Source organism: Cherax quadricarinatus, chromosome 12, assembly GCF_038502225.1.
Source record: "Cherax quadricarinatus isolate ZL_2023a chromosome 12, ASM3850222v1, whole genome shotgun sequence".
NCBI lineage: Eukaryota > Metazoa > Arthropoda > Malacostraca > Decapoda > Parastacidae > Cherax > Cherax quadricarinatus.
Window position 1 is genome coordinate 26992674 of NC_091303.1, and position 26722 is coordinate 27019395.

General features: G+C 41.9%; 1 protein-coding gene across 3 annotated transcripts in view; it reads right to left on the reverse strand.

The window, feature by feature from the left end:
- GPHR (golgi pH regulator) overlaps positions 1–26722 on the reverse strand; it is a 218194-nt gene that overhangs the window by 164023 nt on the left and 27449 nt on the right. For all 3 annotated transcript variants that reach the window (XR_011391904.1, XM_070084286.1, XM_070084285.1), the window contains exon 2: positions 13529–13692. Coding sequence is in view for 2 of the 3 variants with exons in the window: in XM_070084286.1 (XP_069940387.1) it covers positions 13529–13692 (164 nt within the window). In the remaining variant the exon portion in view is untranslated. The remainder of the gene's footprint in view (positions 1–13528; positions 13693–26722) is intronic.

Genomic DNA, 26722 nt, shown 5'->3' on the forward strand with positions numbered 1-26722 from the left:
AAGTTATGTGAAAAAATAAAATAGTGAAAAAAACAAAAAACCTTCAATTACAAGTAAACTAAAGTTTACCGGGTGAGCGGCAGTCGCCGCTGTTGCCATACGCGGCTCATTTTCTGCAAACTTCACGGCTCTATATCTCGGTAAGTACCGATGGCAAAAATTTTTTTTTGGACTAAAACACTCAGAAAAATAATCTTAACATTTTCATAAGAAAAAATAATTTTTTTTTTTTTGAATATTTGGCGACATAGAATGACAGTTTCAGAGAGGGGCCTGAAACAGTCAAAGGGTTAAAAAAACATCTCGTCCCCCTAACACACCCCATCATCAGCTAACCAAATGAAAACCATCCAATTCTCTTTTGCGCATCATGAACACATCCAAAACAATATAGACTTACTCTCGTTATCTGTAATTCTCCCATAATTTACACCTACATTCCCCAGATGACTGTAAAACATAAAATTCCTATTACAGCAAAACACCGGGTTTCGGCCGTAATCCGTTCCAGGAGCTAGGCCTAAACTTGAAACGGCCGAAAGGCGAAGCAATATTTCCCATAAGAAATAATGTAAATAAAATTAATCCGTTCCAGACCCACAAAAATATTCACAAAAAATACATTTTTTAACCCTTTCAGGGTCCGTCCCGTAGATCTACGGCTTTACGTTCAGGGTCCAAACCGTAGATCTACGCCATGAGCTCAGCTCACTCTGATAAACTGTGAGTGGTACATTTGGGCCTAGATATGAGAGAATACATCTATGTGGTATGTGTGCACCACATAAAACAGATCCTGCAGCACACTGTGCATAATGAGAGAAAAAAATGAAATCATGATTTTTCGATTAAAACAGCAACTTTGCAGTGTCTTTTCGTATGTTTTTTATAGTTGTATTTGCGATTTCTTGGTCTCATTTGATAGAATGGAAGACATATTACAGAAATAGAGATGATTTTGATTGGTTTTAGCATTGGAAATGGCTTGAAACTGAGCTCAAAGTAGCGGAAATGTTAAATTTTTGCCGATATTCAAGAGTAAACAAACGACCTCACACGTCTAATACACATCAGCTGGTGGGTCTAATATACATTCACAAATATGGTGATGATATTTATACAATTATTACAGTATTGCATAACAGTAAATCTTCTATTTTTTGGTGTGAATAAAAATTCATTATGTGAATAAAAAATCAAAATGGAATTTATTTGTAAAGCCTCAAAACATAACTAATGAACAGAGGAAATGTTAGTTTAGTGCCAGGAATGCCTACATTGTTTATTCTGGACCCTATTTTGAAATTGGAATATTTTGAACTTTGTGTTAAATTGGCCAAATTAACAATTTCCGATCACTTTATTTTGTAGTTGAAACAGTTGACTTGGCGATTTCTTGTGCTCAATCGATAGAATAGAAGTAATACTAGTGAAATAGCTAAGAATTTGGTTGATTGGAATAATGTAATTGGCCTAAAATGGGAGTCAAAGTCGGCAAAATCGCCGATTCGTAAATATCGCTGACACATCAAAATTCGCGAGAGCATAATTTCGTCAATTTTCCACCAATTTTCGTACTTTTTGTTTTATTACCTTCACAAAAAGATTCTCTACGATTTCATAAGAAAAAATAACAAATTTTTTTTTGAAAATATCTTGGACACTGGTGCGTGACTCCAGATTTGGGCCTTGGACCCTGAAAGGGTTAAAGAATAACTATAGTTTTACATACACCACAACACAGATAAATACATGTACTAGTATACAATATATAAATTAAAATTTAAATAAACATTTAAAATAATATTTACTTACCTTTATTGAAGAGACTTGCTGGCATCTTCCAGATGCCAGCACAGAACAAAAAGGTTAGCTTGTCTTTCATAGGCTTGTGTCCTGGCAGGGATTTTCCCTCCTGAGTAATGTAGGTCCTCCTTGGCATTTTCTTCCAAAACAGGCCTGCTTTATCACAAATCAACACTTGTCGGGTTTGATTTTTTTCAGTCTCTACAAACCTACCTACCTGGCTGGCTGGCTGGCTGGCTGGCTGGCCGGCTGGCTGGCTGGCTGGCTGGCTGGCTGGCCGGCTGGCCGGCTGGCTGGCCGGCTGGCTGGCCGGCTGGCTTTCCGGCCGGCTGGCTTTCCGGCCGGCTGGCTTTCCGGCCGGCTGGCTTTTCGGCCGGCTGGCTTTCCGGCCGGCTGGCTTTCCGGCCGGCTGGCTTTCTGGCCGGCCGGCTGGCTTTCTGGCCGGCCGGCTGGCTTTCTGGCCGGCCGGCTGGCTTTCTGGCCGGCCGGCTGGCTTTCTGTCTGGCCGGCTGGCTTTCTGGCCGGCCGGCTGGCTTTCTGTCCGGCCGGCTGGCTTTCTGGCTGGCCGGCTGGCTTTCTGGCTGGCCGGCTGACTTTCTGGCTGGCCGGCTGGCTTTCTGGCTGGCCGGCTGGCTTTCAGGCTGGCCGGCTGACTTTCTGGCTGGCCGGCTGGCTTTCTGGCTGGCCGGCTGGCTTTCTGGCTGGCCGGCTGGCTTTCTGGCTGGCTGGCTGGCTTTCTGGCTGGCCAGCTGGCTTTCTGGCTGGCTGGATGGCTTTCTGGCTGGCTGGATGGCTTTCTGGCTGGCTGGCTTTCTGGCTGGCTGGCTGGCTTTCTGGCTGGCTGGCTTTCTGGCTTTCTGGCTGGCTGGCTTTCTGGCTGGCTGGCTGGCTGGCTGTCTGTCTGGCTGGCTGGCTTTCTGGCTGGCTTTCTGGCTGGCTTTCTCACTGGCTGGCTGGTTGCCTGGCTTTCTGGCTGGCTGGCTGGCTGGCTTTCTGGCTGGCTTTCTGGCTGGCTTTCTGGCTGGCTGGCTGGCTGGCTTTCTGGCTGGCTGGCTTTCTGGCTGGCTGGCTTTCTGGCTGGCTGGCTTTCTGGCTGGCTGGCTTTCTGGCTGGCTGGCTTTCGGGCTGGCTGGCAAAACATGGGACAAAATTTGGCCAAAAAAAGCAGCCAAATCCCATTACTTCATCATCATCATCATCATCATCATCATCAGCAGCAGCAGCAGCAGCAGCTACTGCTGCTGCTGCTGATGATGAAGTAATGGGATTTGGCGGCGGCAGCTGTGGCTGCTGCTGCTGCTCATTTTCCTCCTCCTCCTCCACCTCCTCATTCTCCTCCTCCTCCTCCTCATTCTCCTCCTCCTCTTTCTCTTCCACCTCCTCATTCTCCTCCTCCTCCTCCTCCTCATTCTCCTCCTCCTTCTCATTCTCCTCCTCCTCCTCATTCTCCTTCTCCTTCTCCTTCTCCTCCTCCTTCTCCTCCTCCTCCTCCTTCTCCTCCTTCTCCTCCTCCTCCTTCTCCTTCTCCTCCTCCTCCTTCTCCTCCTCCTCCTCCTCCTCCTCCTCCTCCTTCTCCTCCTCCTCCTCCTCATTCTCCTCCTTCTCCTTCTCATTCTCCTCCTCCTCCTCATTCTCCTCCTCCTCCTCATTACATAAGAACATAAGAAAGGAGGAACGCTGCAGGAGGCCTGCTGGCCCATACTAGGCAGGTCCTTTACAATTCATCCCACTAACAAAACATTTGCCCAACCCAATTTTCAATGCCACCCAAGAAATAAGCTCTGATGTGAAAGTCCCACTCAAATCCAACCCCTCCCACTCATGTACTTATCCAACCTAGATTTGAAACTACCCAAAGTCCCAGCCTCAATAACCCAACTAGGTAGACTGTTCCACTCATCAACTACCCTATTTCCAAACCAATACTTTCCTATGTCCTTTCTAAATCTAAACTTATCTAATTTAAATCCATTACTGCGGGTTCTCTCTTGGAGAGACATCCTCAAGACCTTATTAATATCCCCTTTATTAATACCTATCTTCCACTTACACACTTCGATCAGGTCTCCCCTCATTCTTCGTCTAACAAGTGAATGTAACTTAAGAGTCTTCAATCTTTCTTCATAAGGAAGATTTCTAATGCTATGTATTAATTTAGTCATCCTACGCTGAATGTTTTCTAACGAATTTATGTCCATTTTGTAATATGGAGACCAGAACTGAGCTGCATAATCTAGGTGAGGCCTTACTAATGATGTATAAAGCTGCAGTATGACCTCTGGACTTCTGTTGCTTACACTTCTTGATATAAATCCCAGTAATCTATTTGCCTTATTACGTACGCTTAGGCATTGCTGTCTTGGTTTAAGGTTGCTGCTCACCATAACCCCCAAGTCCTTTTTGCAATCTGTATGGCTAAGTTCTACATCATTTAACTTATAAGTACTAGGGTTATGGGCACTCCCAAGTTTCAGAACCTTGCATTTATCTACATTGAACTGCATCTGCCACTTTTCTGACCAAGAATAGAGTTTGTTTAAATCCTCCTGAAGTTCCATAACATCTACGTTTGAATCAATTATCCTACCTATCTTTGTGTCATCGGCGAATTTGCTCATATCACTAGTAATTCCCTCATCAAGATCAATGATATATATTATAAACAACAACGGGCCCAAGACTGATCCCTGTGGAACGCCACTTGTTACAGATCCCCACTCGGATTTAACCCCATTTATGGACACTGCTTCCTGTCAGTGAGCCATGACTCGATCCACGAGAGCACTTTTCCCCCAATGCCATGAACTGCCACTTTCTTTAACAGTCTATGGTGCAGAACTCTATCAAAAGCCTTACTAAAATCTAAGTAAATAATATCAAATTCTTTATTGTGGTCAACAGCCTCAAAAGCTTTACTGAAGAAAGTTAATAAATTAGTCAGACAAGACCGGCCTCTTGTGAATCCATGCTGAGTATCATTAATCAAGCTATGCTTATCGAGATGGCTTCTTATAATCTCAGCTATAATTGACTCTAGTAATTTGCCTACAATTGAGGTCAGGCTTATTGGGCGGTAATTTGACGGTAACGACTTGTCCCCTGTTTTAAAAATAGGAATTACATTAGCCATCTTCCACATATCAGACACTACACCTGTTTGAAGAGATAAATTAAAAATATTAGTTAATGGTTCACAGAGTTCCATTTTGCATTCCTTAAGAACCCTTGAAAAAACCTCATCAGGACCCGGCGACTTATTTTGCTTCAGTCTGTCTATCTGCTTCACAACCATCTCACTAGTGACTGTGATGTTACATAATTTATCTTCTTCTAGCCCACTGTAAAAATTAATTACTGGAATATTGTTAGTGTCTTCCTGTGTAAAAACTGAGAGAAAATAATTATTTAAAATCAAGCACATTTCATTCTCTTTGTCAGTAAGGTGCCCATAGTTATTTTTAAGGGGACCTATCTTATCTCTAACTTTTGTTCTATAGACCTGGAAAAAACTTTTTGGGTTAGTTTTAGAATCCCTAGCAACTTTAATTTCATAGTCCCTTTTAGCTTTTCTTATCCCCTTTTTAATGTCCCTCTTAATGTCAATATACTGAGTCATAAGATGACCCTCACCTCTTTTGATACGCCTATAAATTCCTTTCTTATGCCCTAGTAGATATTTGAGCCTATTATTCATCCATTTTGGGTCATTTCTATTTGATCTAATTTCCTTATATGGGATAAACGCTCTTTGAGCAGCATGTATAGTGTTCAGAAAACTGTCATATTGATAGCTCTCTTCGTTACCCCAGTCAACAGATAAGTGTTCTCTAAGCCCATCGTAATCTGATAAGCAAAAATCTGGGACTGTTACTGAGTTATCGCTACTATCGTACTTCCATTCAATGCTAAATGTAATTGATTTGTGGTCGCTAGCACCCAGTTCCTCTGAAATTTCTAAATTATTAACAAGGGATTCATTGTTTGCCATAACTAAGTCAAGCAGGTTATTTCCCCTTGTAGGTTCTGTCACAAACTGCTTCAAAAAACAATCCTGAAATACTTCTAAGAAGTCATATGATTCTAAATTCCCAGTCAAGAAATTCCAATCAACATGACTAAAGTTAAAGTCTCCTAGAATTACTACATTATCGTGCCTTGTGGCCTTAACAATTTCCTCCCATAGTAGTTTCCCTTGGTCCCTATCTAAGTTTGGGGGACGGTATATCACTCCTAAAATCAGTTTTTCATGCCCCTCTGAAAATTCTATCCAAACAGACTCTGTATGTGTTACTTCAGACTTAATACCCGTTTTTATGCAACAGTTCAAGCGATCTCGGACATACAATGCCACCCCACCCCCCTTCCCAATACTTCTATCTTCTTGGAACAATTTAAAACCCTGAATATGACATTCCACAGGCATGTCCCGACTTTTTGAATTAAACCACGTCTCAGTTAAGGCAAATACATCAATGTTACCTGCACTAGCAACTAATCTCAACTCGTCCATCTTATTCCTAGCACTACGGCAATTAGCATAATAAACAATGAAAGACTCTCCTTTCTCTTTACCCTTCCTGCTCATTTCTGTTTTTCTACTAAACCTATTACTGTCCTTATCACCCATGGTCCCTGGCTTTTCAATATCTACCTAGTTCTTATTATTACTAGTTCCCCTAGAACTCGTAATACAGTGGACCCCCGCATACCGTTGGCATCACATACCGTTTATTCCGCATACCGCTCACTTTAATCGCAAAAATTTTGCCTCGCATACCGCTCAAAAACCCGCTCACCGCTGTTCGTCCGAGACGCGTCCAATGTGCGCCTTAGCCAGCCTCACATGTTCCGCCGGTAACATTGTTTACCAGCCAGCCTCCGCGGTAGCATCCAAGCATACAATCGTAACATTTCGTATTACAGTGTTTTTGGTGATTTTATCTGGAAAATAAGTGACCATGAGCCCCAAGAAAGCTTCTAGTGCCAACCCTACAGCAATAAGGGTGAGAATTACTATAGAGATGAAGAAAAAGATCATTGATAAGTATGAAAGTGGAGTGCGTGTCTCCGAGCTGGCCAGGTTGTATAATGAACCCCAATCAACCATCGCTACTATTGGTGGTACAGCTGCTGCTGCTGCTGCTGCTGCTGCACTGTCAGCTGCTGCTGCTGCTGCACTGTCAGCTGCTGCTGCTGCTGCACTGTCAGCTGCTGCTGCTGCTGCTGCACTGTCAGCTGCTGCTGCTGCTGCTGTAGCATCGTCTGCTGCTGCTGTAGCATCGTCTGCTGCTGCTGCTGCTGCTGTAGCATCGTCTGCTGCTGCTGTAGCATCGTCTGCTGCTGCTGTAGCATCGTCTGCTGCTGCTGTAGCATCGTCTGCTGCTGCTGTAGCATCGTCTGCTGCTGCTGTAGCATCGTCTGCTGCTGCTGCTGCTGTAGCATCATCTGCTGCTGCTGTAGCATCGTCTGCTGCTGCTGTAGCACTGTTGTTGGTGTGGCTTATTGAGAATATACCAAGAAACAATTAACCCCAGAGGATTTGCCACCCAGGATAACCCAAAAAAGTCAGTGTCATCGAAGACTGTCAAACTTATTTCCATTGGGGTCCTTAATCTTGTCTCCCAGGATGCAACCCACACCAGTCGACTAACACCCAGGTGAACAGGGAAAAATGCCTAGAACTAGTGCTCATATTGGTGAATTTAAAGCCAGCAAAGGTTGGTTTGAGAGACTTAAGAATCGTAGTGACATACACAGTGTGATAAGGCCTGTTCTGGAAGAAAATGCCAAACAGGACGTAGAGTACTCAGGAGGAAAAGGCACTCCCAGGACACAGTGTCTCATCAGTCATTGCTGCATCTTCAATAAAGGTAAGTGTCATTTATTCTTCATTTAGTAGACTAGTACATGCACAATATACATGTATACTGTGCATGTACTACTCTACTATTGTGGATGTATCCTTCTCTTTGTGTGTAGGAAAATGTATATTTCATGTGGTAAAAATTTTTTTTTCATACTTTTGGGTGTCTTGCACGGATTAATTTGATTTCCATTATTTCTTATGGGGAAAATTCATTCGCATACCGATTATTTCGCATACCAATGAGCCCTCTTGCACGGATTAAAATCGGTATGCGGGGGTCCACTGTATTACTACACTGGGACTTCACTGTTTTCCTGCCAAAACCCATACCACTAACTACTCCTAGTTTAAAGTCCTAACTGCTCCCTCCACTGCAGTTGCCAGTGCTCCCACCCCACACCTAGATAAGTGAACCCCATCCCTGGCATACATGTCATTTCTGCCATAGAAGAGGTCCCAGTTGTCAATGAATGTTACCGCATTTTCCTTACAGTATTTGTCCAGCCTGCAATAGACACCAATTGCCCTGGACAACCATTCATTTCCAACTCCCCTCCTTGGCAGAATACCACATATGAGAGGGTTCCCACCCTTACTCCTAATTATTTCTATTGCTGACCTATACCTGCTAATCAGGTCTTCACTCCTACATCTGCCAACATCGTTGCCTCCAGCACTGAGACAGATAATAGGATTACTCCCATTACCTCTCATGATGACCCGGTGGTCTGGTGGCTAAAGCTCCCGCTTCACACACAGAGGCCCGGGTTCGATTCCCGGCGGGTGGAAACATTTGACACGTTTCCTTACACCTGTTGTCCTGTTCACCTAGCAGCAAATAGGTACCTGGGTGTTAGTCGACTGGTGTGGGTCGCATCCTGGGGGACAAGATTAAGGACCCCAATGGAAATAAGTTAGACAGTCCTCGATGACGCACTGACTTTCTTGGGTTATCCTGGGTGGCTAACCCTCCGGGGTTAAAAATCCGAACGAAATCTTATCTTATCTCTTATGTCATCCAGACGGCTAACAATATCCTCCATCCCAGCCCAAGGAAAGCAAACTCTGTGTCTCCTACTCCTGTCCTTCAAGCAGAACGCCCTATCCATATACCTTACTTGGCTATCCCCAACAACAACAATATTCGTACCTACCTTGGTGTCGTTCGTCGTGACGTTCCCAGTAGTTGACTCACATTCGTCGGGTAGCACTGAGAATGTATTAGATGTTTTCACAACAGTTTCCATGGCAGTCTCTTTCATCATTTCTACCTTTCCATTCGTCTTCTTGATCGTCAACTTCTTTCCCTGCTGTCCAGCCACTGACCAGTTTCCCTTCTTGACCTGAGGACTCAAAACAGGAGGACTACTACGAATCTTTTTGTTTTCCTCGGTCAGTCGCCGAATTTCCATATTCGCCATCCTCAATTCTTCCTTAAGCTGTTGGTAAAGTTTCTCCTCCTCCTTCTCCTCCTCCTCCTCCTTCTCCTCCTCCTCCTCCTCCTCCTTCTCCTCCTCCTCCTCCTCCTCCTCCTCCTCCTCCTTCTCCTCCTCCTTCTCCTCCTCCTCCTTCCTCCTCCTCCTCTTCCTCCTCCTCTTCTTCCTCCTCTTCTTCCTCCTCTTCCTCCTCTTCTTCCTCCTCCTCTTCCTCCTCCTTCTTCTTCTTCTTCTCCTTCTTCTCCTCCTTCTTCTCCTCCTCCTTCTCCTCCTTCTTCTCCTCCTTCTTCTCCTCCTTCTTCTCCTCCTCCTTCTCCTCCTCCTCCTTCTCCTCCTCCTTCTCCTCCTCCTTCTCCTCCTCCTTCTCCTCCTCCTTCTCCTCCTCCTTCTCCTCCTCCTTCTCCTCCTCCTTCTCCTCCTTCTTCTCCTCCTTCTTCTCCTCCTTCTTCTCCTTCTTCTTCTCCTTCTTCTCCTTCTTCTTCTTCTTCTCCTTCTCCTTCTTCTTCTCCTTCTCCTTCTTCTTCTTTACTTCCACATATCCAAAACATTGCTGGGACATATAAATACTTTGTATATATTCCAAGACAACAGTAAATGGCCAAGGCAGGTGTAAATGTCCACCTGTCAGTTTGTTTGTGACAATTTGAGTACAATTTCAATACCTAATACTAGTGTCAGAACAAAGATTGGTTATGAAATTACAAGAACTACGAAAAATTTTAATTATCAGAACATAAAAATTATATAAAATATGAAAAATAGAAAAAAAGATATATTGGCAACACTTCTGCAAGGGGCAGTACTCAATGTTGCTGTCATGTGAGCATCCAGTGCCAACTTCTTGCCCTCATATCTCTGTAAGTGCTAACCTTAATTTTTTTTATCCCATAACGCTTGGAAAAATGTGCTCTTTATTTTCATTAAACAACGATTTTTTTATTTTTCAAAATATTCGGGGCACTTGGGGTAGTGAACGTATAAAAACGTTTGGACAAGTTACGGGTTAATTAAGTTGAAAACTAACCACACGATTTTGTTCAGAATGTGCTCAATGGATTTCCATGCCCTAATCTCTTTTTTATTAGTTATTCCTTTTTATGAATATCAATATTAATGAGATTAGAGAGATATTTAAAGAGAGATGGCATCTGGAACACAAACTGAGTCTACATTCAAAAACCAAATTGATCACGCAGACAATTTTTGTATTATTCGCTGGACTTTAAGGAAAATAACCCTTACAAATATGGTGTTCAACTAGATTAAGCATATTCAAAAGTATGTACAGTGGACCTCAGTTAATGATGCCATCGGATAGCAATAAAATTGGATACCGATACATTTTTGCGTCAAAATATTGGTTCGGCTAACGATAAAAAACTCAGTTAAGGACATTTGTCCAGAACGAGTCCGCGTGGCCTGAGCCATCCAGCCACTCCAGCGTGGCTAGTGTGCCATTGTTTACAAGCCACTGCAGACAATTCCACATTTACATGTTATACATTTTGTATTATTCCATTTTTTTAGTGCTTGTAAGTGCTAAATAAGCCACCATGGGCCCAAAGAAAGCTTCTAGTGCCAGCCAGCCCTTTGGAAAAGGGCTGAGAGAGAGGGGAAAATGTGCCTTTTTCAGTGATTTTGCAATATGTGTGATACTAAAGCAGCAGGAGTCTATAAAGGCTATAGTGCCAGCCAGCAATAAAGTGTAGCATTAACTGTAGCAAGTTAGGTAATTAATCGACAGAAAAAGGACAGCACAAACCTAACTCCTTTAATGTTGTTGGAGTTATGTAGGGCGACTGACAACACCGCCGTCTCTACTGCCTACATCACCACTATGTACAGCTTATGCTCTCAGTGGCCCTTATACACCCAACAACAACAACACAGTAACACTCGTGACATAATGACGTATTTTATTCATTCTAGAGAATATGTCATATTTCTATGTTATTAACCCCTTGACTGTCGCGGTCGTATATATACGTCATGGAAGACACCGTGTTTGACGTATCTATACGCATAAATTCTAGCGGCTTCAAATCAAGCAGGAGAGGGCTGGTAGGCCTACATGAGAGAGAATGGGTCTCAGTGGTGGGTGTGCACCCTGTGAAAAAAATCTGGGACTCAGCAGTGCATTGTGGGAACGTCATCTTGGTAGTCCATTTTCACCATGCCTAGCGGTAAGAAGTTCCTCACTCCTCAGCGGATTGGAGGTCTTTTGTTCCCAAGTGATAGCTCAAACAGCGATGAAAGTGTCAGTGAAAGTGAATTCCCTGGTTTTGAAGCGGGTGTGACCGAAAAAAGTGCCCAGGATAACGTAATTAGTGATGAAAACCCAGATGACCCACAACCTTCCATTTCTGGTGCTGGGCCAGTTCGTTCATGTTCACCTGTACCAGGACGAAAGAGGAAACTATTTGCCCGTGTACAAGACTCAGATGTGAGCAGTGTAAGTGATAGCGATAGTGATTTCAAGGTTATTGAAAGCAGTACTAGTTGTGACAGTGAGGGTGAATATTCCCCAGTGAAGTGGCAGTATATATGATGTCGCATGCGGTTTGGTAGTGTGCCATATGCTCTTCCAAGAGGAAAGAGTACATCTCGGAGCACATCCCATGGCCCTACACCATGACCTGATAGTGAAGATGACGATATTGTTACGATGGGTATCAATGATGCGAGTGAGGCAGCAGGCGGTGGTGGTGATAGTGATGGTGGCACAAGTCATGTGACACCAGCAGCGGGCCACACTACTACCCATGTTGCTGACTCTGCACAACTACAACCAGCCTCACCCGACCCCACACTCCCACAACAACCACAACCACATTACAATATCCAGAACCCACCAGCTGACCGCATCTGGGATTGGCAGCAAGGTGACGAGTTTGTTCCCAGTCCTCATGACTTTGATGGAGGACAAAGTGGAATACGGCCATCATGTACACTTGGGAACAATGCCACTGAACTGGAATGCTTTCAGTTGTTCTTCGATGAGCCCCTGATGGACATTATTGTCAGGGAAAGCAATACATACTTTGAGTACACCATGGCAAACACTATTCTTTCACCAAGATCATGCCTACACCTGCAATAGACCAGCGCCCACGAAATTATCAACACAGGTCCTCTCGTCTGAGGCCTGGTGATCACTACCCCATACCACTGTCTGCTACTGCTCTCAAGAAAAATGCTCAGAAAAGGTGTTTTGTCTGTGGACATACCACAAAACGTCCACAAAAATGCAGAGACACTCGTTTTGTGTGTGAGGAGTGTAAAACACCATTGTGCTTATGCCCATGTTTCAAAGAATTCCACAAGCTGCAGCAGTTCTAGAAAAGTGTCCAGTGATTGTACATAGGTATATATATTATAGAACAATCGTAATAAACAATTTTTTATATTGTTTGTGTAAACAAGTTTTAGCAACATTATAATGATATGAGTGTTTTTGCTATAACTGTGTTACATTCAACGAGTGTATATTTGAACATTGCACAATAATTTGGCCTCACAGGCCACAAAAGTTGCGTGAAAAAATAAAGTAGTGAAAAAAACAAGAAACCATCGAATATAAGTAAATCAAAGTTTACCGGGTGAGCAGAAGTCGTCGCTGTTGCCACTCACAGATCATTTTCGGCAAACTCCACGCCTCTATATCTTGGTAAATACTGATGGGAAAAGTTTTTTTTTTTTTTTTGAACTAAAACAATAAGAAAAATAATCTTAACATTTTTATAAGAATTTTTTTTTTTTTTTTTTTTTTGAATATTTTGCGACACCAGGAGAGACTTCAGGATTGGGCCTTTCGACAGTCAAAGGGTTAATATTGTTTATTATGTCATATTAGATAAATTGTGCTAGATAAATAAGCCATAGAGCTGACATTAGTGTCATATTGAAGGACTATCTTGTTTCTCCCAACACAATTCCTAACATATGCCAGAAACAGACCTCTCTGGAAAACTTTTTTGAGTGAGAGGGGTCCAGTGGCTCTCAAGCTGGTCCTAGTGGCATTAAAAAACAAAGGAGAGAAGTAACCCAGGATAAGGACTTGGTACCTGAAGTCTTTATGGAGTGGGATTCCCCTTCCAAACAATTGTAAACTCCTCCATCCTCTCCCCTCCTCCTATCTTCCATACATCTCCATGTTTTCAATAAAGGTAAGTGTGATGTTATTATTGTTTTAGTCTTCATGTATCATTGTTTTCTGTGTAGGGAAATGAATATTTCATGTAAAAAAATTATTTTGTTTAATACTTTTGGATGTCTGAAATGGATTAATTGAATTTCCATTATTTCTTATGGGGAAAATTAATTTGGATAACAACAAAATTGGTTAAGGATAAGCTCTCTGGAACGGATTAATATCATTAACTGAGGGTCCACTGTACAATACACAAACGTATCACCTTACCCTGACTCCAGAACTGCAGCAATTTCGAAGATAATAAGCTCAAACATAGCACATGAAAGCATGAAGATCATTGGGAAGAACAGTTGTACTAAGGTATTGTGGACCTCATAATCCCGGAAGATCTTCTTGACAAACCACATCCATCCACCTATGAAGAATATCAGCTGGAAAGAGGAGGACTAATGTTAAAAATACATTATTCATCTTCATAATAATATTTATGTTTTTACAGTTGCAAACTGCATCTAACTGATGCTTCGATGTAGATATTCAGCTTCAGTTTTTGTCAATACAGCCTCTCCTCACTTAACGACGGAGTTCCATTCCTGAGACCATGTCATTAAACAAATCTGTCACTAAGTGAGGAGCATACTATAATGGTAGTGAGTTTGTGTCAACCATCTTTGATATTGTTTTAATGCCACCTTTGCACCATTTATAACATTTCTAGTATATCTGTAATGGTTATACAGTAGCGTACTGTACACTGAAATAAAAAGAATAGGGGTAATCATATTGTAAGAGGCAACTTAAATGCTGGGAGCAAGGGGATAGTAACCCCATCTCCTGTATACATTACTAAAGTTATGAAGAAAAACTTTTTGGGCCACCCTGCCTTGGTGGGATATGGCCAGTTTGAAAGAAGAGATGATGTCTGCAGTGTGATAAGCTGAAAAGAATGCTCAAATCAGTAGATGATAATGATGCAACAGGAGCTTGCGACCATGGTAGGTTTATCCGTTAATGGTTTCAGAGATCAACCTCCCTGTGGCCCAGTCTCAGACCAGGCCTCCTAAACTGGAAAAGAAATATTATACAGTATTAGTTATAAGATCTATCTGAATTATGATGTCTGCACACCTCTGCAAAAATTCATTCAGGTTCCAAACAATGCATGGCGAATACTCAAAATTTTCATAATTAATACAGTGGTCCCTTGATAATCGTAAGGATCGACAGTCGTAATTTTCGAAAATCGTAACTTTTTTTTTGTCAAGAAATTGGCTCGCTAATCGTCATTTGACTCGCGAATAGGCGTTCATCTGGGACGCGTACTCACGGCTCTGAGCCGTTCCCAGCTAGTGTGCCATTGTTTACCAGTGAGCGACGGCCCCCTCACTTGTTCATACAAAATATTTCATAATATTCCATTCATTTTAGTGCTTGCAACTACTAAATAAGCTACCATGGCTCCATCGAAAGCTCCTAGTGCCAAGGCTTTGGTAAAGAAGGTGAGAAATACGATTGAATTTAAGAAAAACATCATTGAACAATATGAAAGTGGCGTATGTGTGGCAGAACTGGCCAGGATGTATAACAAACAACATACAACCATAGCTTCCATTGTGGCCAAGAAAAAGGAAATCAAGGAAGCTGTTGTTGCAAAGGGGGTAAATATGCTGACAAAAATGAGATCAACAGTACTCGAAGATGTTGAGAAGTTATTATTGGTGTGGATAAATGAGAAACAATTAGCAGGAAATAGTCTTATGACCTCAATTATTTGTGAAATGGCTAGGCAGTTGCACGACGATCTGGTAAAGAAATTGCCTGCAACGAGTACTGATATTTTGTGAATTTAAGGTCAGCAAAGGTTGGTTTGAGAGATTTAAGAACCGTAGTGGCATACACGCTGTGGTAAGGCATGGTGAGGCTGCCAGTTCGGACAAAATTGCAGCTACAAAATTCATAAGTGAATTCAAGGAGTACATAGAGGCTGAAGGAGTGAAACCTGAACAAGTGTTCAATTGTGACGAAACAGGCCTCTTTTGGAAGAAAATGCTAAAGAGGACCTACATTACTCAGGAGGAAAAGGGACTGCCAGGACACAAGCCTATGAAAGACAGGCTGACGATCATGTTCTGTGCTAATGCTAGTGGGGATTTCAGAGTGAAGCCGTTACTAGTGTACCATTCTGAAAATTCCAGTGTGTTCAGGAAAAACAATGTTATGAAGAGTAAATTGTGTGTGTTTTGGAAATCTAATAATAAGGCATGGGTCACGAGGGAAATTTTCGTTGAGTGGTTCAATGAAGTGTTTGGCCCTAGTGTGAAGAATTACCTCCTGGAAAAGAAACTGGATCTCAAGTGCCTCCTAGTAATGGATAATGCACCTGCTCATCTCCAAACTTGGATGACCTAATTTTGGAGGAGTTTGGGCTCATCACAGTAAAGTTCTTGCCCCCGAATACCACTCCTCTCCTCCAGCCCATGGACCAGCAGGTCATTTCAAACTTTAAAAAACTCTACACCAAAGCAATGTTTCAAAGGTGCTTTAATGTGGCCTCAGACACTCACTTGACCCTAAGAGATTTTTGGAAAGAACACTTCAGTATCCTCCATTGCATAAGCCTTATAGGTAAGGCTTGGGAGGGAGTGACTACCAGGACTCTGAACTCTGCTTGGAGAAAATTGTGGCCAGATTGTGTCCGCAAGAGAGATTTTGAAGGGTTTGTGGCTGACCCTGATGAGCCTATGTCAGTTGTGAAATCTATTGTGGCACTGGGGAGTTCCATGGGGTTGGATGTGAGTTTGGAGGATGTGGAAGAGTTGGTGGAAGACCACAATGAAGAGCTCACCACTGAGGAGCAGCAAGAGCTTCAGTAGGAACAGCAACAGATCGCAGCTCAGAATCTTGCTGCAGAGGAAGAGGAAGAGAGATGGAAGAAGTTGCATTCTTCAGAAATTAAGGAGATTTTTGAAATGTGGGGTAAGATGGAAAGATTTATGGAGAAACATCACCCTGACAAGGCTGTTGCAAGCCATGTTGGCAACATGTACAGTGACGAAGTCTTGGCCCATTTTAGGGAAGTTTTAAAGAGACGTCAGAAACAGAGCTCTCTGGAGACTGTTTTTGTGAGACAGGGCTCCAGTGACTCTCAAGCTGGTCCTAGTGGCATTAAGAAACAGAGAAGAGAAGTAACCCCAGAAAAGCACTTGGTGCCTGAGGTGATGATGGAAAGGGATTCCCCTTCTAAACTGTAACTAATCCAATCTCTTTCCTCCTCCAGTCTCCCATACACTAAGAAGAATCGCCAATAAAGGTAAGTGTTATGCTGTTAATGTTTCATTCATCATGTCCCATTGTATTGTTTATGTACTACATCTATATTTCACGTAAAAAATTTTTTTGTTTTAATACTTCTGGGTGTCAGGAATTCAAATTCAACGTTTATTCTCTATAAGGATTACAATGCTGAGTTTACAGAATTTGGTTATTGTGTGGTTTACATGCAGTAAATTAATAATTACAGAGTGTGCCACTAGAACACCTAGCATGGCTAGGCATTTCGGGCAGACTTAAATTAAATCTTAAGTTTAAAATATTACAAAATTATGAGGTAAGTTGGTATTATGGCTAAGTGACTAAATACTAGTTTTGTTGTGGCACTATACATAGTTTCAGTATTGGAGTATCACAGGCCAACTTATGACTAGTTAAGATTCATTATTTTGAGATTGAGATTGATATTTCTGTTTATGGTCAAATGGGTGAGTGAGTGTAAGTGTTAACCACCAGGTGGTATTCGTGTAATTAGTTGACAGGGTGTATCAGGGAGATAAGATGTTTTCTGATGGTAGTTTTGAAGGTGATGAATGTGTCTGCAGTTTTAGAATTTTCAGGTAGGGTGTTCCAGATTTTAGGGCCTTTGACATACATTGAATTTTTGTAAAGGTTTAGTCTGACACGGGGAATGTCATAGAGATGTTTGTGTCTGGTGTTGTGCCTGTGGGTTCTGTCACAACTATCAAGAAAGCATTTTAGGTCAAGGTTAATATTGGAATTTAAGGTCCTGTAGATGTAGATTGCACAGTAGTAAGTGTGGATGTACTGAACAGGGAGTAAGTTTAGATCTATGAAGAGTGGGGGGGGGTGTGTTGCCAGGGATGGGATTTAGTGATTATTCTTACTGTGGCTTTTTGTTGGGTTATTATTGGCTTTAGGTGTGTTGCTGCAGTTGAACCCCAAGCACAAATAGCATAGGTAAGGTATGGATATATAAGTGAATGGTATAGTGTGAGAAGGGCAGTTTGCGGCACGTAGTATCGTATCTTGGAGAGGATCCCAACCGTTTTGGATACTTTTTTGGTTATGTGTTGGATATGGGTGCGAAGTTCAGGTTGTTGTCGAGGTATAGGCCTAAGAATTTGCCCTCATTATGCCTGGCAATTAGAGTGTTGCCGATCTTAATGTTAATTTGCGCATCTCCTGCTCTGCTACCAAACATAATGTAGTAGGTTTTGTCAGTGTTAAGCATAAGTTTATTGGCTGTCATCCAAGTCGATATTTTGATCAGCTCCTCATTAACAATGGTGTTGAGGGTGGCAAGATTAGGGTGAGAGATGACATAAGTCGTGTCGTCAGCAAAGAGAATGCGGTTCAGGTGTTGAGATGGAACGGATTAATTGTATTTACATTATTTCTTATTGGGAAAATTGATTCGAAAATCATCAATTTCGATAATAATCACACTTCCAGGAATGGAATAATTATGAAAAACGAGGGACCACTGTACTGTGAATAATTTTCATAATTAATACTGTGAACACTGTACACAGGACAATAAGTACATACATTAACCCAGAGCTTAAACTTTCTCTGGTGAGCTGCAACAGAACACATGAACATAATACAAATTCTATGCAAATAAAAAGGCTCAAAATATGAAACTCACTGCCTGAATATGCCATAATTTAACAATCTGCTAACAGCTTTACTCACATCATTAAAAAGCACCTACAGTGGACCCTCGCCTAATGATATTAATAGGTACCCGAGAACGAATATCGTTATGCGAGTTTTTTAGTGCTAGCCGAGGCAAAATGTTAGCTTTAAAATGTATCGTTAGGCGAATTTAACGCTATGCAATGCGTTTGTTAGGCGAGGGTCCACTGTATTAGATTTTACTTAGCCCTTAACCCTTTCAGGGTTTCCGACATACTAGTACGGCTTACGTGCCAGAGTTGCTGACGTACTAGTACACACAAATTCTAGCACCTTCAAATCAAGCGGGAAAAGGCTGGTAGGCCTAGATGTGAGAGAATGGGTGTGTGTGTGGTCGGTGTGCATGGTAGGAAAAAATCTGGGACTAAGTGATGCATTGTGGGAATGCCATTTTAGTACACCTTGTTCACCATGCCTCGCGGTAAGAAACTCCTCACTCCTCGGCAAATTGGGACATTTTTGTTCTCCCAGTGACAGTTCTAATACAGATGGAAGTGCCAGTGAAGATGAGTTTCAAGGTTTTGATGAAGTTGTGACAGAAACTAATGAACATAATACCAGTAATAGTGAGGAAAACCCAGATGACCCTCAGCCTTCCACCTCTGATGCTGGGCCGTCTTGTTCACGTTCAGTTGTACCAGATCCAAAGAGGAAACTCCTATTTTCCCATATCCCGGACTCAGGTGTGAGCATTGGTGATGATAGTGATAGTGAATAAGAACTACAAGCTCTTGAAAACAGTTCCAGTAGTGATAGTGATGCGGAATATTCTCCAGTGAAGCGTCAGTATATACGATGGTATATGCGCTCTGGTAGTGTGCCATATGCTATTCCAAGTGGAAGGAGTACATCTCGGAGTATATCCAGTGCCTGTACAACAGGAACAGATAGTGAAAATGAAGATGATACTGTTGCAATTGGGATGGAAAATGTGCATGGTGGTGGTAGTAGTGGTGCCAGCTGTGAGGCACCAGCAGTGGGCCATGCTGCCACCCACACTGCTGCCTCAGCTGATCTACAACAAAGGCAACCCTCCCCCACCCACCCACCACACCAGCCTCCACAACCACAACCTCCACAACCACCAACTCCACAACCACAACCACCTGTCAATGTCCAGTACCCACCAGCAGACCGCACCTGGGATTGGCAGGAAGCTGACAATTTTGTTCCCAATCCTCATCACTTTGATGAAACTCAAAGTGGAATACGGCCATCTTGTACACTTGGGAACAGTGCCACTGAACTGGAATGTTTTGAGTTATTCTTTGACGAACCCCTGATGGAAATTATTGTCAGGAAAAGCAACACATACTTCGAGTACACCATGGCAAACACAACACTTTCACCAAAATCATGCCTACACCAGTGGAAGGCGATAACTGTGGCTGAGATATATCTTTTCTTTGCCACAATAATGCTTATGCCACATGTGTATAAGCACAGTGTCATATACTGGTCAACAGACCGCCTGATTGCAACCTCAGGTTTCAGTGATATATTATTATTATCACACTGGCCGATTCCCACCAAGGCAGGGTGGCCCGAAAAAGAAAAACTTTCACCATCATTCACTCCATCACTGTCTTGCCAGAAGGGTGCTTTACACTACAGTTTTTAAACTGCAACATTAACACCCCTCCTTCAGAGTGCAGGCACTGTACTTCCCATCTCCAGGACTCAAGTCCGGCCTGCCGGTTTCCCTGAACCCCTTCATAAATGTTACTTTGCTCACACTCCAACAGCACGTCAAGTATTAAAAACCATTTGTCTCCATTCACTCCTATCAAACACGCTCATGCATACCTGCTGAAAGTCCAAGCCCCTCGCACACAAAACCTCCTTTACCCCCTCTCTCCAACCTTTCCTAGGCCGACCCCTACCCCGCCTTCCTTCCACTACAGACTGATACACTCTTGAAGTCATTCTGTTTCGCTCCATTCTCTCTACATGTCCGAACCACCTCAACAACCCTTCCTCAGCCCTCTGGACAACAGTTTTGGTAATCCCGCACCTCCTCCTAACTTCCAAACTACGAATTCTCTGCATTATATTCACACCACACATTGCCCTCAGACATGACATCTCCACTGCCTCCAGCCTTCTCCTCGCTGCAACATTCATCACCCATGCTTCACACCCATATAAGAGCATTGGTAAAACTATACTCTCATACATTCCCCTCTTTGCCTCCAAGGACAAAGTTCTTTGTCTCCACAGACTCCTAAGTGCACCACTCACTCTTTTTCCCTCATGAATTCTATGATTCACCTCATCTTTCATAGACCCATCCGCTGACACGTCCACTCCCAAATATCTGAATACATTCACCTCCTCCATACTCTCTCCCTCCAATCTGATATTCAATCTTTCATCACCTAATCTTTTTGTTATCCTCATAACCTTACTCTTTCCTGTATTCACCTTTAATTTTCTTCTTTTGCACACCCTACCAAATTCATCCACCAATCTCTGCAACTTCTCTTCAGAATCTCCCAAGAGCACAATGTCATCAGCAAAGAGCAGCTGTGACAACTCCCACTTTGTGTGTGATTCTTTATCTTTTAACTCCACGCCTCTTGTCAAGACCCTCGCATTTACTTCTCTTACAACCCCATCTATAAATATATTAAACAACCACGGTGACATCACACATCCTTGTCTAAGGCCTACTTTTACTGGGAAATAATTTCCCTCTTTCCTACATACTCTAACTTGAGCCTCACTATCCTCGTAAAAACTCTTCACTGCTTTCAGTAACCTACCTCCTACACCATACACTTGCAACATCTGCCACATTGCCCCCCTATCCACCCTGTCATATGCCTTTTCCAAATCCATAAATGCCACAAAGACCTCTTTAGCCTTATCTAAATACTGTTCACTTATATGTTTCACTGTAAACACCTGGTCCACACACCCCCTACCTTTCCTAAAGCCTCCTTGTTCATCTGCTATCCTATTCTCTGTCTTACTCTTAATTCTTTCAATAATAACTCTACCATACACTTTACCAGGTATACTCAGCAGACTTATCCCCCTATAATTTTTGCACTCTCTTTTATCCCCTTTGCCTTTATACAAAGGAACTATGCATGCTCTCTGCCAATCCCTAGGTACCTTACCCTCTTCCATACATTTATTAAATAATTGCACCAACCACTCCAAAACTATATCCCCACCTGCTTTTAACATTTCTATCTTTATCCCATCAATCCCGGCTGCCTTACCCCCTTTCATTTTACCTACTGCCTCATGAGCTTCCCCCACACTCACAACTGGCTCTTCCTCACTCCTACAAGATGTTATTCCTCCTTGTCCTATACACGAAATCACAGCTTCCCTATCTTCATCAACATTTAACAATTCCTCAAAATATTCCCTCTATCTTCCCAATACCTCTAACTCTCCATTTAATAACTCTCCTCTCCTATTTTTAACTGACAAATCCATTTGTTCTCTAGGCTTTCTTAACTTGTTAATCTCACTCCAAAACTTTTTCTTATTTTCAACAAAATTTGTTGATAACATTCAGTGATATAATGCGAGTGAATCAATTTATGCTACTATTACGTATGCTTCACTTCTCAGACAAAACCAGGCCTGACAGAAACGACAGGTTATATAAGATTAGGAATGTGTTTGTGTATCTGAAAGAGAAATTCAATATGTATTTTTATCCCTTCAGGAAGCTTGTTATTGATGAGTCTTTGATTCTGTTCAAAGGAAGACTCTTATTCAAGCAGTATATACCAAGAGGAAATGCTTTGGTATAAAGTTATTTGTGCTTTGTGATTGCTACAGTGGTCTTGTAATTAATATTATTGTGTACACTGGAAGTTATACACTGCAAAATACCAAAAAGTTATTGGGCATCTCTGGTTATGTGGTTAGAACAATGATGGAACCATATCTTGGTAAGGGGCATATATTATACATGTATAATGATAACTGGTACACAAGTCCCTCACTCAGTGATTTTTTGCGAGTGACCATGACAGATGTGTGTGGCACAGTGTGTGCAAATAGTCAGCATATGCCCAGGTTTGACGCTGGCACTTGTAGAGGTGAGGTGCAGAAGTTTGCTGCCAATGACATCATGGCATTTTGGTGGCATGACAAACGAGATGTCACACTGTTATCATCAGTTCACCCTGTTGTCATCAGTTCACCCAAACACTGGCAGGCAGAACAGAGAGACCAATGAACCCATTCTAAAACCTGCAGCTGTGATTGATTACACCTTCAATACGCACTCAGTGGACAAATGTGATATGCAGATTGGGTTTGCTGATTGTGTTCGCAAGAGTTATAAGTGGTACATAAAACTCTTTTTCCATCTTCTGGACATTTCCATGCTCAATGCTTATACATGTAATATGTATAAGATGAGGACCAGAAACAAACCACCATATGGCAAATTTTGTTTGTCTGTCATCAGACAAATAGTATTCAAGTACCAAGGAAAAACACCTGCAATAGAAAACCGCCCACTAAATTATCAGCAACTACCTTCTCGTCTGAAGCATTTTGATCACTTCCTAATACAATTGCCTGTTACTGCTTTCAAGAAAAAGGCTCAGAGGAGGTGTTATGTCTGTGCACACACAAAAAACGCCCACAACAATGCAGAGACACTCGTTTTATGTGTGAGGAGTGTAAAACATCACTGTGCATGACACCATGTTTCAAAGAGTTCCACAGGCTGCAGAACTTCTAGAAACATGTCCTGTGACTGTATATGTGTATATAAAATATAGAAAAATTGTAATAAACAACATTTTATATCATTTGTGTAAACAAGTTTTGTAAATATAGTGACAACAGTGCTTATGAAGTTATTGTGTATTAAAGAAAGAGAAAAAACTTACAAAATAGTGCTGATATTGGTCTCACAGGCCATAAAAGTTACTTGAAAAAAAGAATTAAAAAATAATAGAAAAAAGTAGAAAAAAAAAGTAAAAAAAGTAAACAGAAAGTTACCAGGTGACCGGCAGTCGGCGATGATGCCACATGTGGCCCATTTTCTGTCAACTTCACGCCTCCATATCTCAGTAAGTATTGATGGCAAAAAAAGTTTTTTTGAACTTATAATGTTAAGAAAAAATAATTTTTTTGTTTTTGAAAATTTCTCGACCCTGAGAACAAGTCTGGGAGAGGGCCTGTCGACCCTGAAAGGGTTAAACTGTCCAAACATAGATCTACATCCACGTGCGGGGGGGAGGCTCCGAACGTAGATCCACTTTATTTTTTACATGCTTTCAAATGGGGAAAATCAAGGTCAGAGCGCTACGCACGTGAACTTAGATCTACGTCTGGACAGTTTAAGGGTTAAATATCATACCAAGTACAGTGGAACCTCATCTTACGAATGCCCCACTATGCGAATTTTTCAGGATACAAACTGTCATTCAGTTGATTTTTTTGCTTCTGGATACGAACGAAATTTCAGGATGCGAACTTCCCCCTCAAGGGAGGTTCCTTAAATAAATAAGTAAATAAAATATTTATTTCTTTGCAAAGGTTAAAATGTGTGTTTACATATCATAATATGTTAGGAGCAAAAAAAGCTTCTATCATGCTGAGGTATTTGGGGCAGACTTAACCTAATACAGTTAAATCCGCATACCGATACATTTTATTGCTAAGATTTTGCCTCGCATACCGCTAAAAACCCGCTCAACGCTGTTCGTCCGAGACGCGTCTAATGTGCGGCCTGAGCCAGCCTCACGTGTTCCGCCAGTGGCATTGTTTACCAGCCAGCCTCCGCGGTAACATCCAAGCATACAATCGGAACATTTCGTATTATTACAGTGTTTTTGGTGATTTTATCTGCAAAATAAGTGACCATGGGCCCCAAGAAAGCTTCTAGTACCAACCCTACAGCAATAAGGGTGAGAATTACTATAGAGATGAAGAAAGAGATCATTGCTAAGTATGAAAGTGGAGTGCGTGTCTCCGAGCTGGCCAGGTTGTATAATAAACCCCAATCACCCAATGCTACTATTGTGGGCAACAAAACGGCAATCAAGGAAGCTGTTCTTGCCAAAGGTTCAACTGTGTTTTCGAAACAGAGATCGCAAGTGATGGAAGATGTTGAGAGACTCTTATTGGTATGGACAAATGAAAAACAGATAGCAGGAGATAGCATCTCTCAAGTGATCATAAGTGAAAAGGCTAGGAAGTTGCATGAGAATTTAATTAAAAAAATGCCTGCAACTAGTGATGATGTGAGTGAATTTAAGGCCAGCAAAGGTTGGTTTGAGAGATTTAAGAAGCGTAGTGGCATACATCGTGTGATAAGGCATGGTGAGGCTGCCAGTTCGGACCACAAAGCAGCTGAAAAATATGTGCAGGAATTCAAGGAGTACATAGACAGTGAAGGACTGAAACCTGAACAAGTGTTTAATTGTGATGAAACAGGCCTGTTTTGGAAGAAAATGCCAAGCAGGACCTACATTACTCAGGAGGAAAAGGCACTCCCAGGACATAAGCCTATGAAAGACAGGCTTACTCTGTTGATGTGTTCCAATGCTAGTGGTGATTGCAAAGTGAAGCCTTTATTAGTGTATCACTCAGAAACTCCCAGAGCGTTCAGGCAAAAGAATATCCTCAAGGCTAATTTGTGTGTGCTGTGGAGGGCAAACAGTGAGGCATGGGTCACTAGGGACTTTTTCTATGACTGGTTACACCATGCATTTGCCCCCAATGTGAAAGATTACCTAACTGAAAAGAAATTAGACCTTAAGTGCCTCCTGGTGTTAGACAATGCCCCTGGTCATCCTACAGACGTGGCAGAGCGACTTTATGGGGACATGAGCTTCATTAAGGTCAAGTTTTTGCCTCCTAATACCACTCCTCTCCTGCAGCCCATGGACCAGCAGGTTATTGCAAACTTCAAAAAAACTGTACACAAAAGCTCTGTTTGAAAGGTGCTTTGTAGTGACCTCAGAAACTCAATTGACTCTAAGAGAGTTTTGGAGAGAGCACTTTAATATCCTCAATTGTGTAAACCTTATAGGTAAGGCTTGGGAGGGAGTGACTAAGAGGACCTTGAACTCTGCTTGGAAGAAACTGTGGCCACAATGTGTAGACCAAAGGGATTTTGAAGGGTTTCAGGCTAACCCTGAGAGGAGTATGCCAGTTGAAGAATCCATTGTGGCATTGGGAAAGTCCTTGGGGTTGGAGGTTAGTGGGGATGATGTGGAAGAGTTGGTGGAGGAGGACAATGAAGAACTAACCACTGATGAGCTGCTAGATCAACTTCAACAGCAAGAGGCCAGACCTGAGGAAACTGGTTCGGAGGAGGGGAGAGAAATTGAAAAAGTTGCCTACTTCAAAGATTAAGGAAATGTGTGGAATGTGGCTTAAAGTGCAAACCTTTTTTGATGACAATCACCCTAACACAGCTATTGCAAGCCGTGCTGGTGACTATTACACTGACACTGTTGTGAAACACTTTAGGGAAGTCATAAAGGAACGAGAGGTACAGGCCACTATGGACAGATATGTTGTGCGACAGAAGTCCAGTGACTCTGAAGCTGGTCCTAGTGGCATTAAAAGAAGAAGGGAAGTAACCCCAGAAAAGGACTTGACATCTCAAGTCTTAATGGAAGGGGATTCCCCTTCTAAACACTAAGACTCCCTCCTCCTCCCATCCCATCAATCATCACCAGATCTTCAATAAAGGTAAGTGTCATGTAACTGTGCATGCCTTTTTCAGTTTGTGTGTATTAAAATTAATATTTCATGTGGTAAAATTTTTTTTTTTTTCATACTTTGGGGTGTCTTGCACGGATTAATTTGATTTCCATTATTTCTTATGGGGAAAATTCATTCGCATTTATTTATTTATTTATTTATTTATTTAAAAATTTGTGCACACATACAGAGGTACAAAAAATACAGATAAGAGCAGCATGCCAAAGCCACTTATACTATGCATAGCATTATGGGCTGGCTTAAAATTAACTTAAGATGAACTAAGCAATGATGACATCAGTGATAAAACTTTAATGTAAACAGATTACTATAAAGCACAAGTGAGTATTACAAAGACAGGTCATATGGTTGTATGCATTGTTGTACATTCAGTGGAATGGAGTATTCTGTTAGGTAGTGTATTTAAAAAATAATAGTTAGATTGGGTTTTAGGTTTAACATTTATGTGATATAATTGTGAGAAACATTTAAGATATACAATTTATAAGGTTCAGTTATTCAGTATTTATTTGGTTTTGGGTGAGTAAGTGATCTTTGAGAAGAGACTTGAATTTATAAACAGGTAGTGTTTCTTTTATATTTACAGGTAATGAGTTCCAGATTTTAGGGCCTTTTATGTGCATTGAGTTTTTGCATAGTGTGAGATGGACACGAGGAACATCAAAGAGTGATCTGTGCCTTGTGTTATGGTCATGTGTTCTGTTGAGGTTGGCAAGGAGATGTTTGAGGGGAGGGTTAATATCAGAG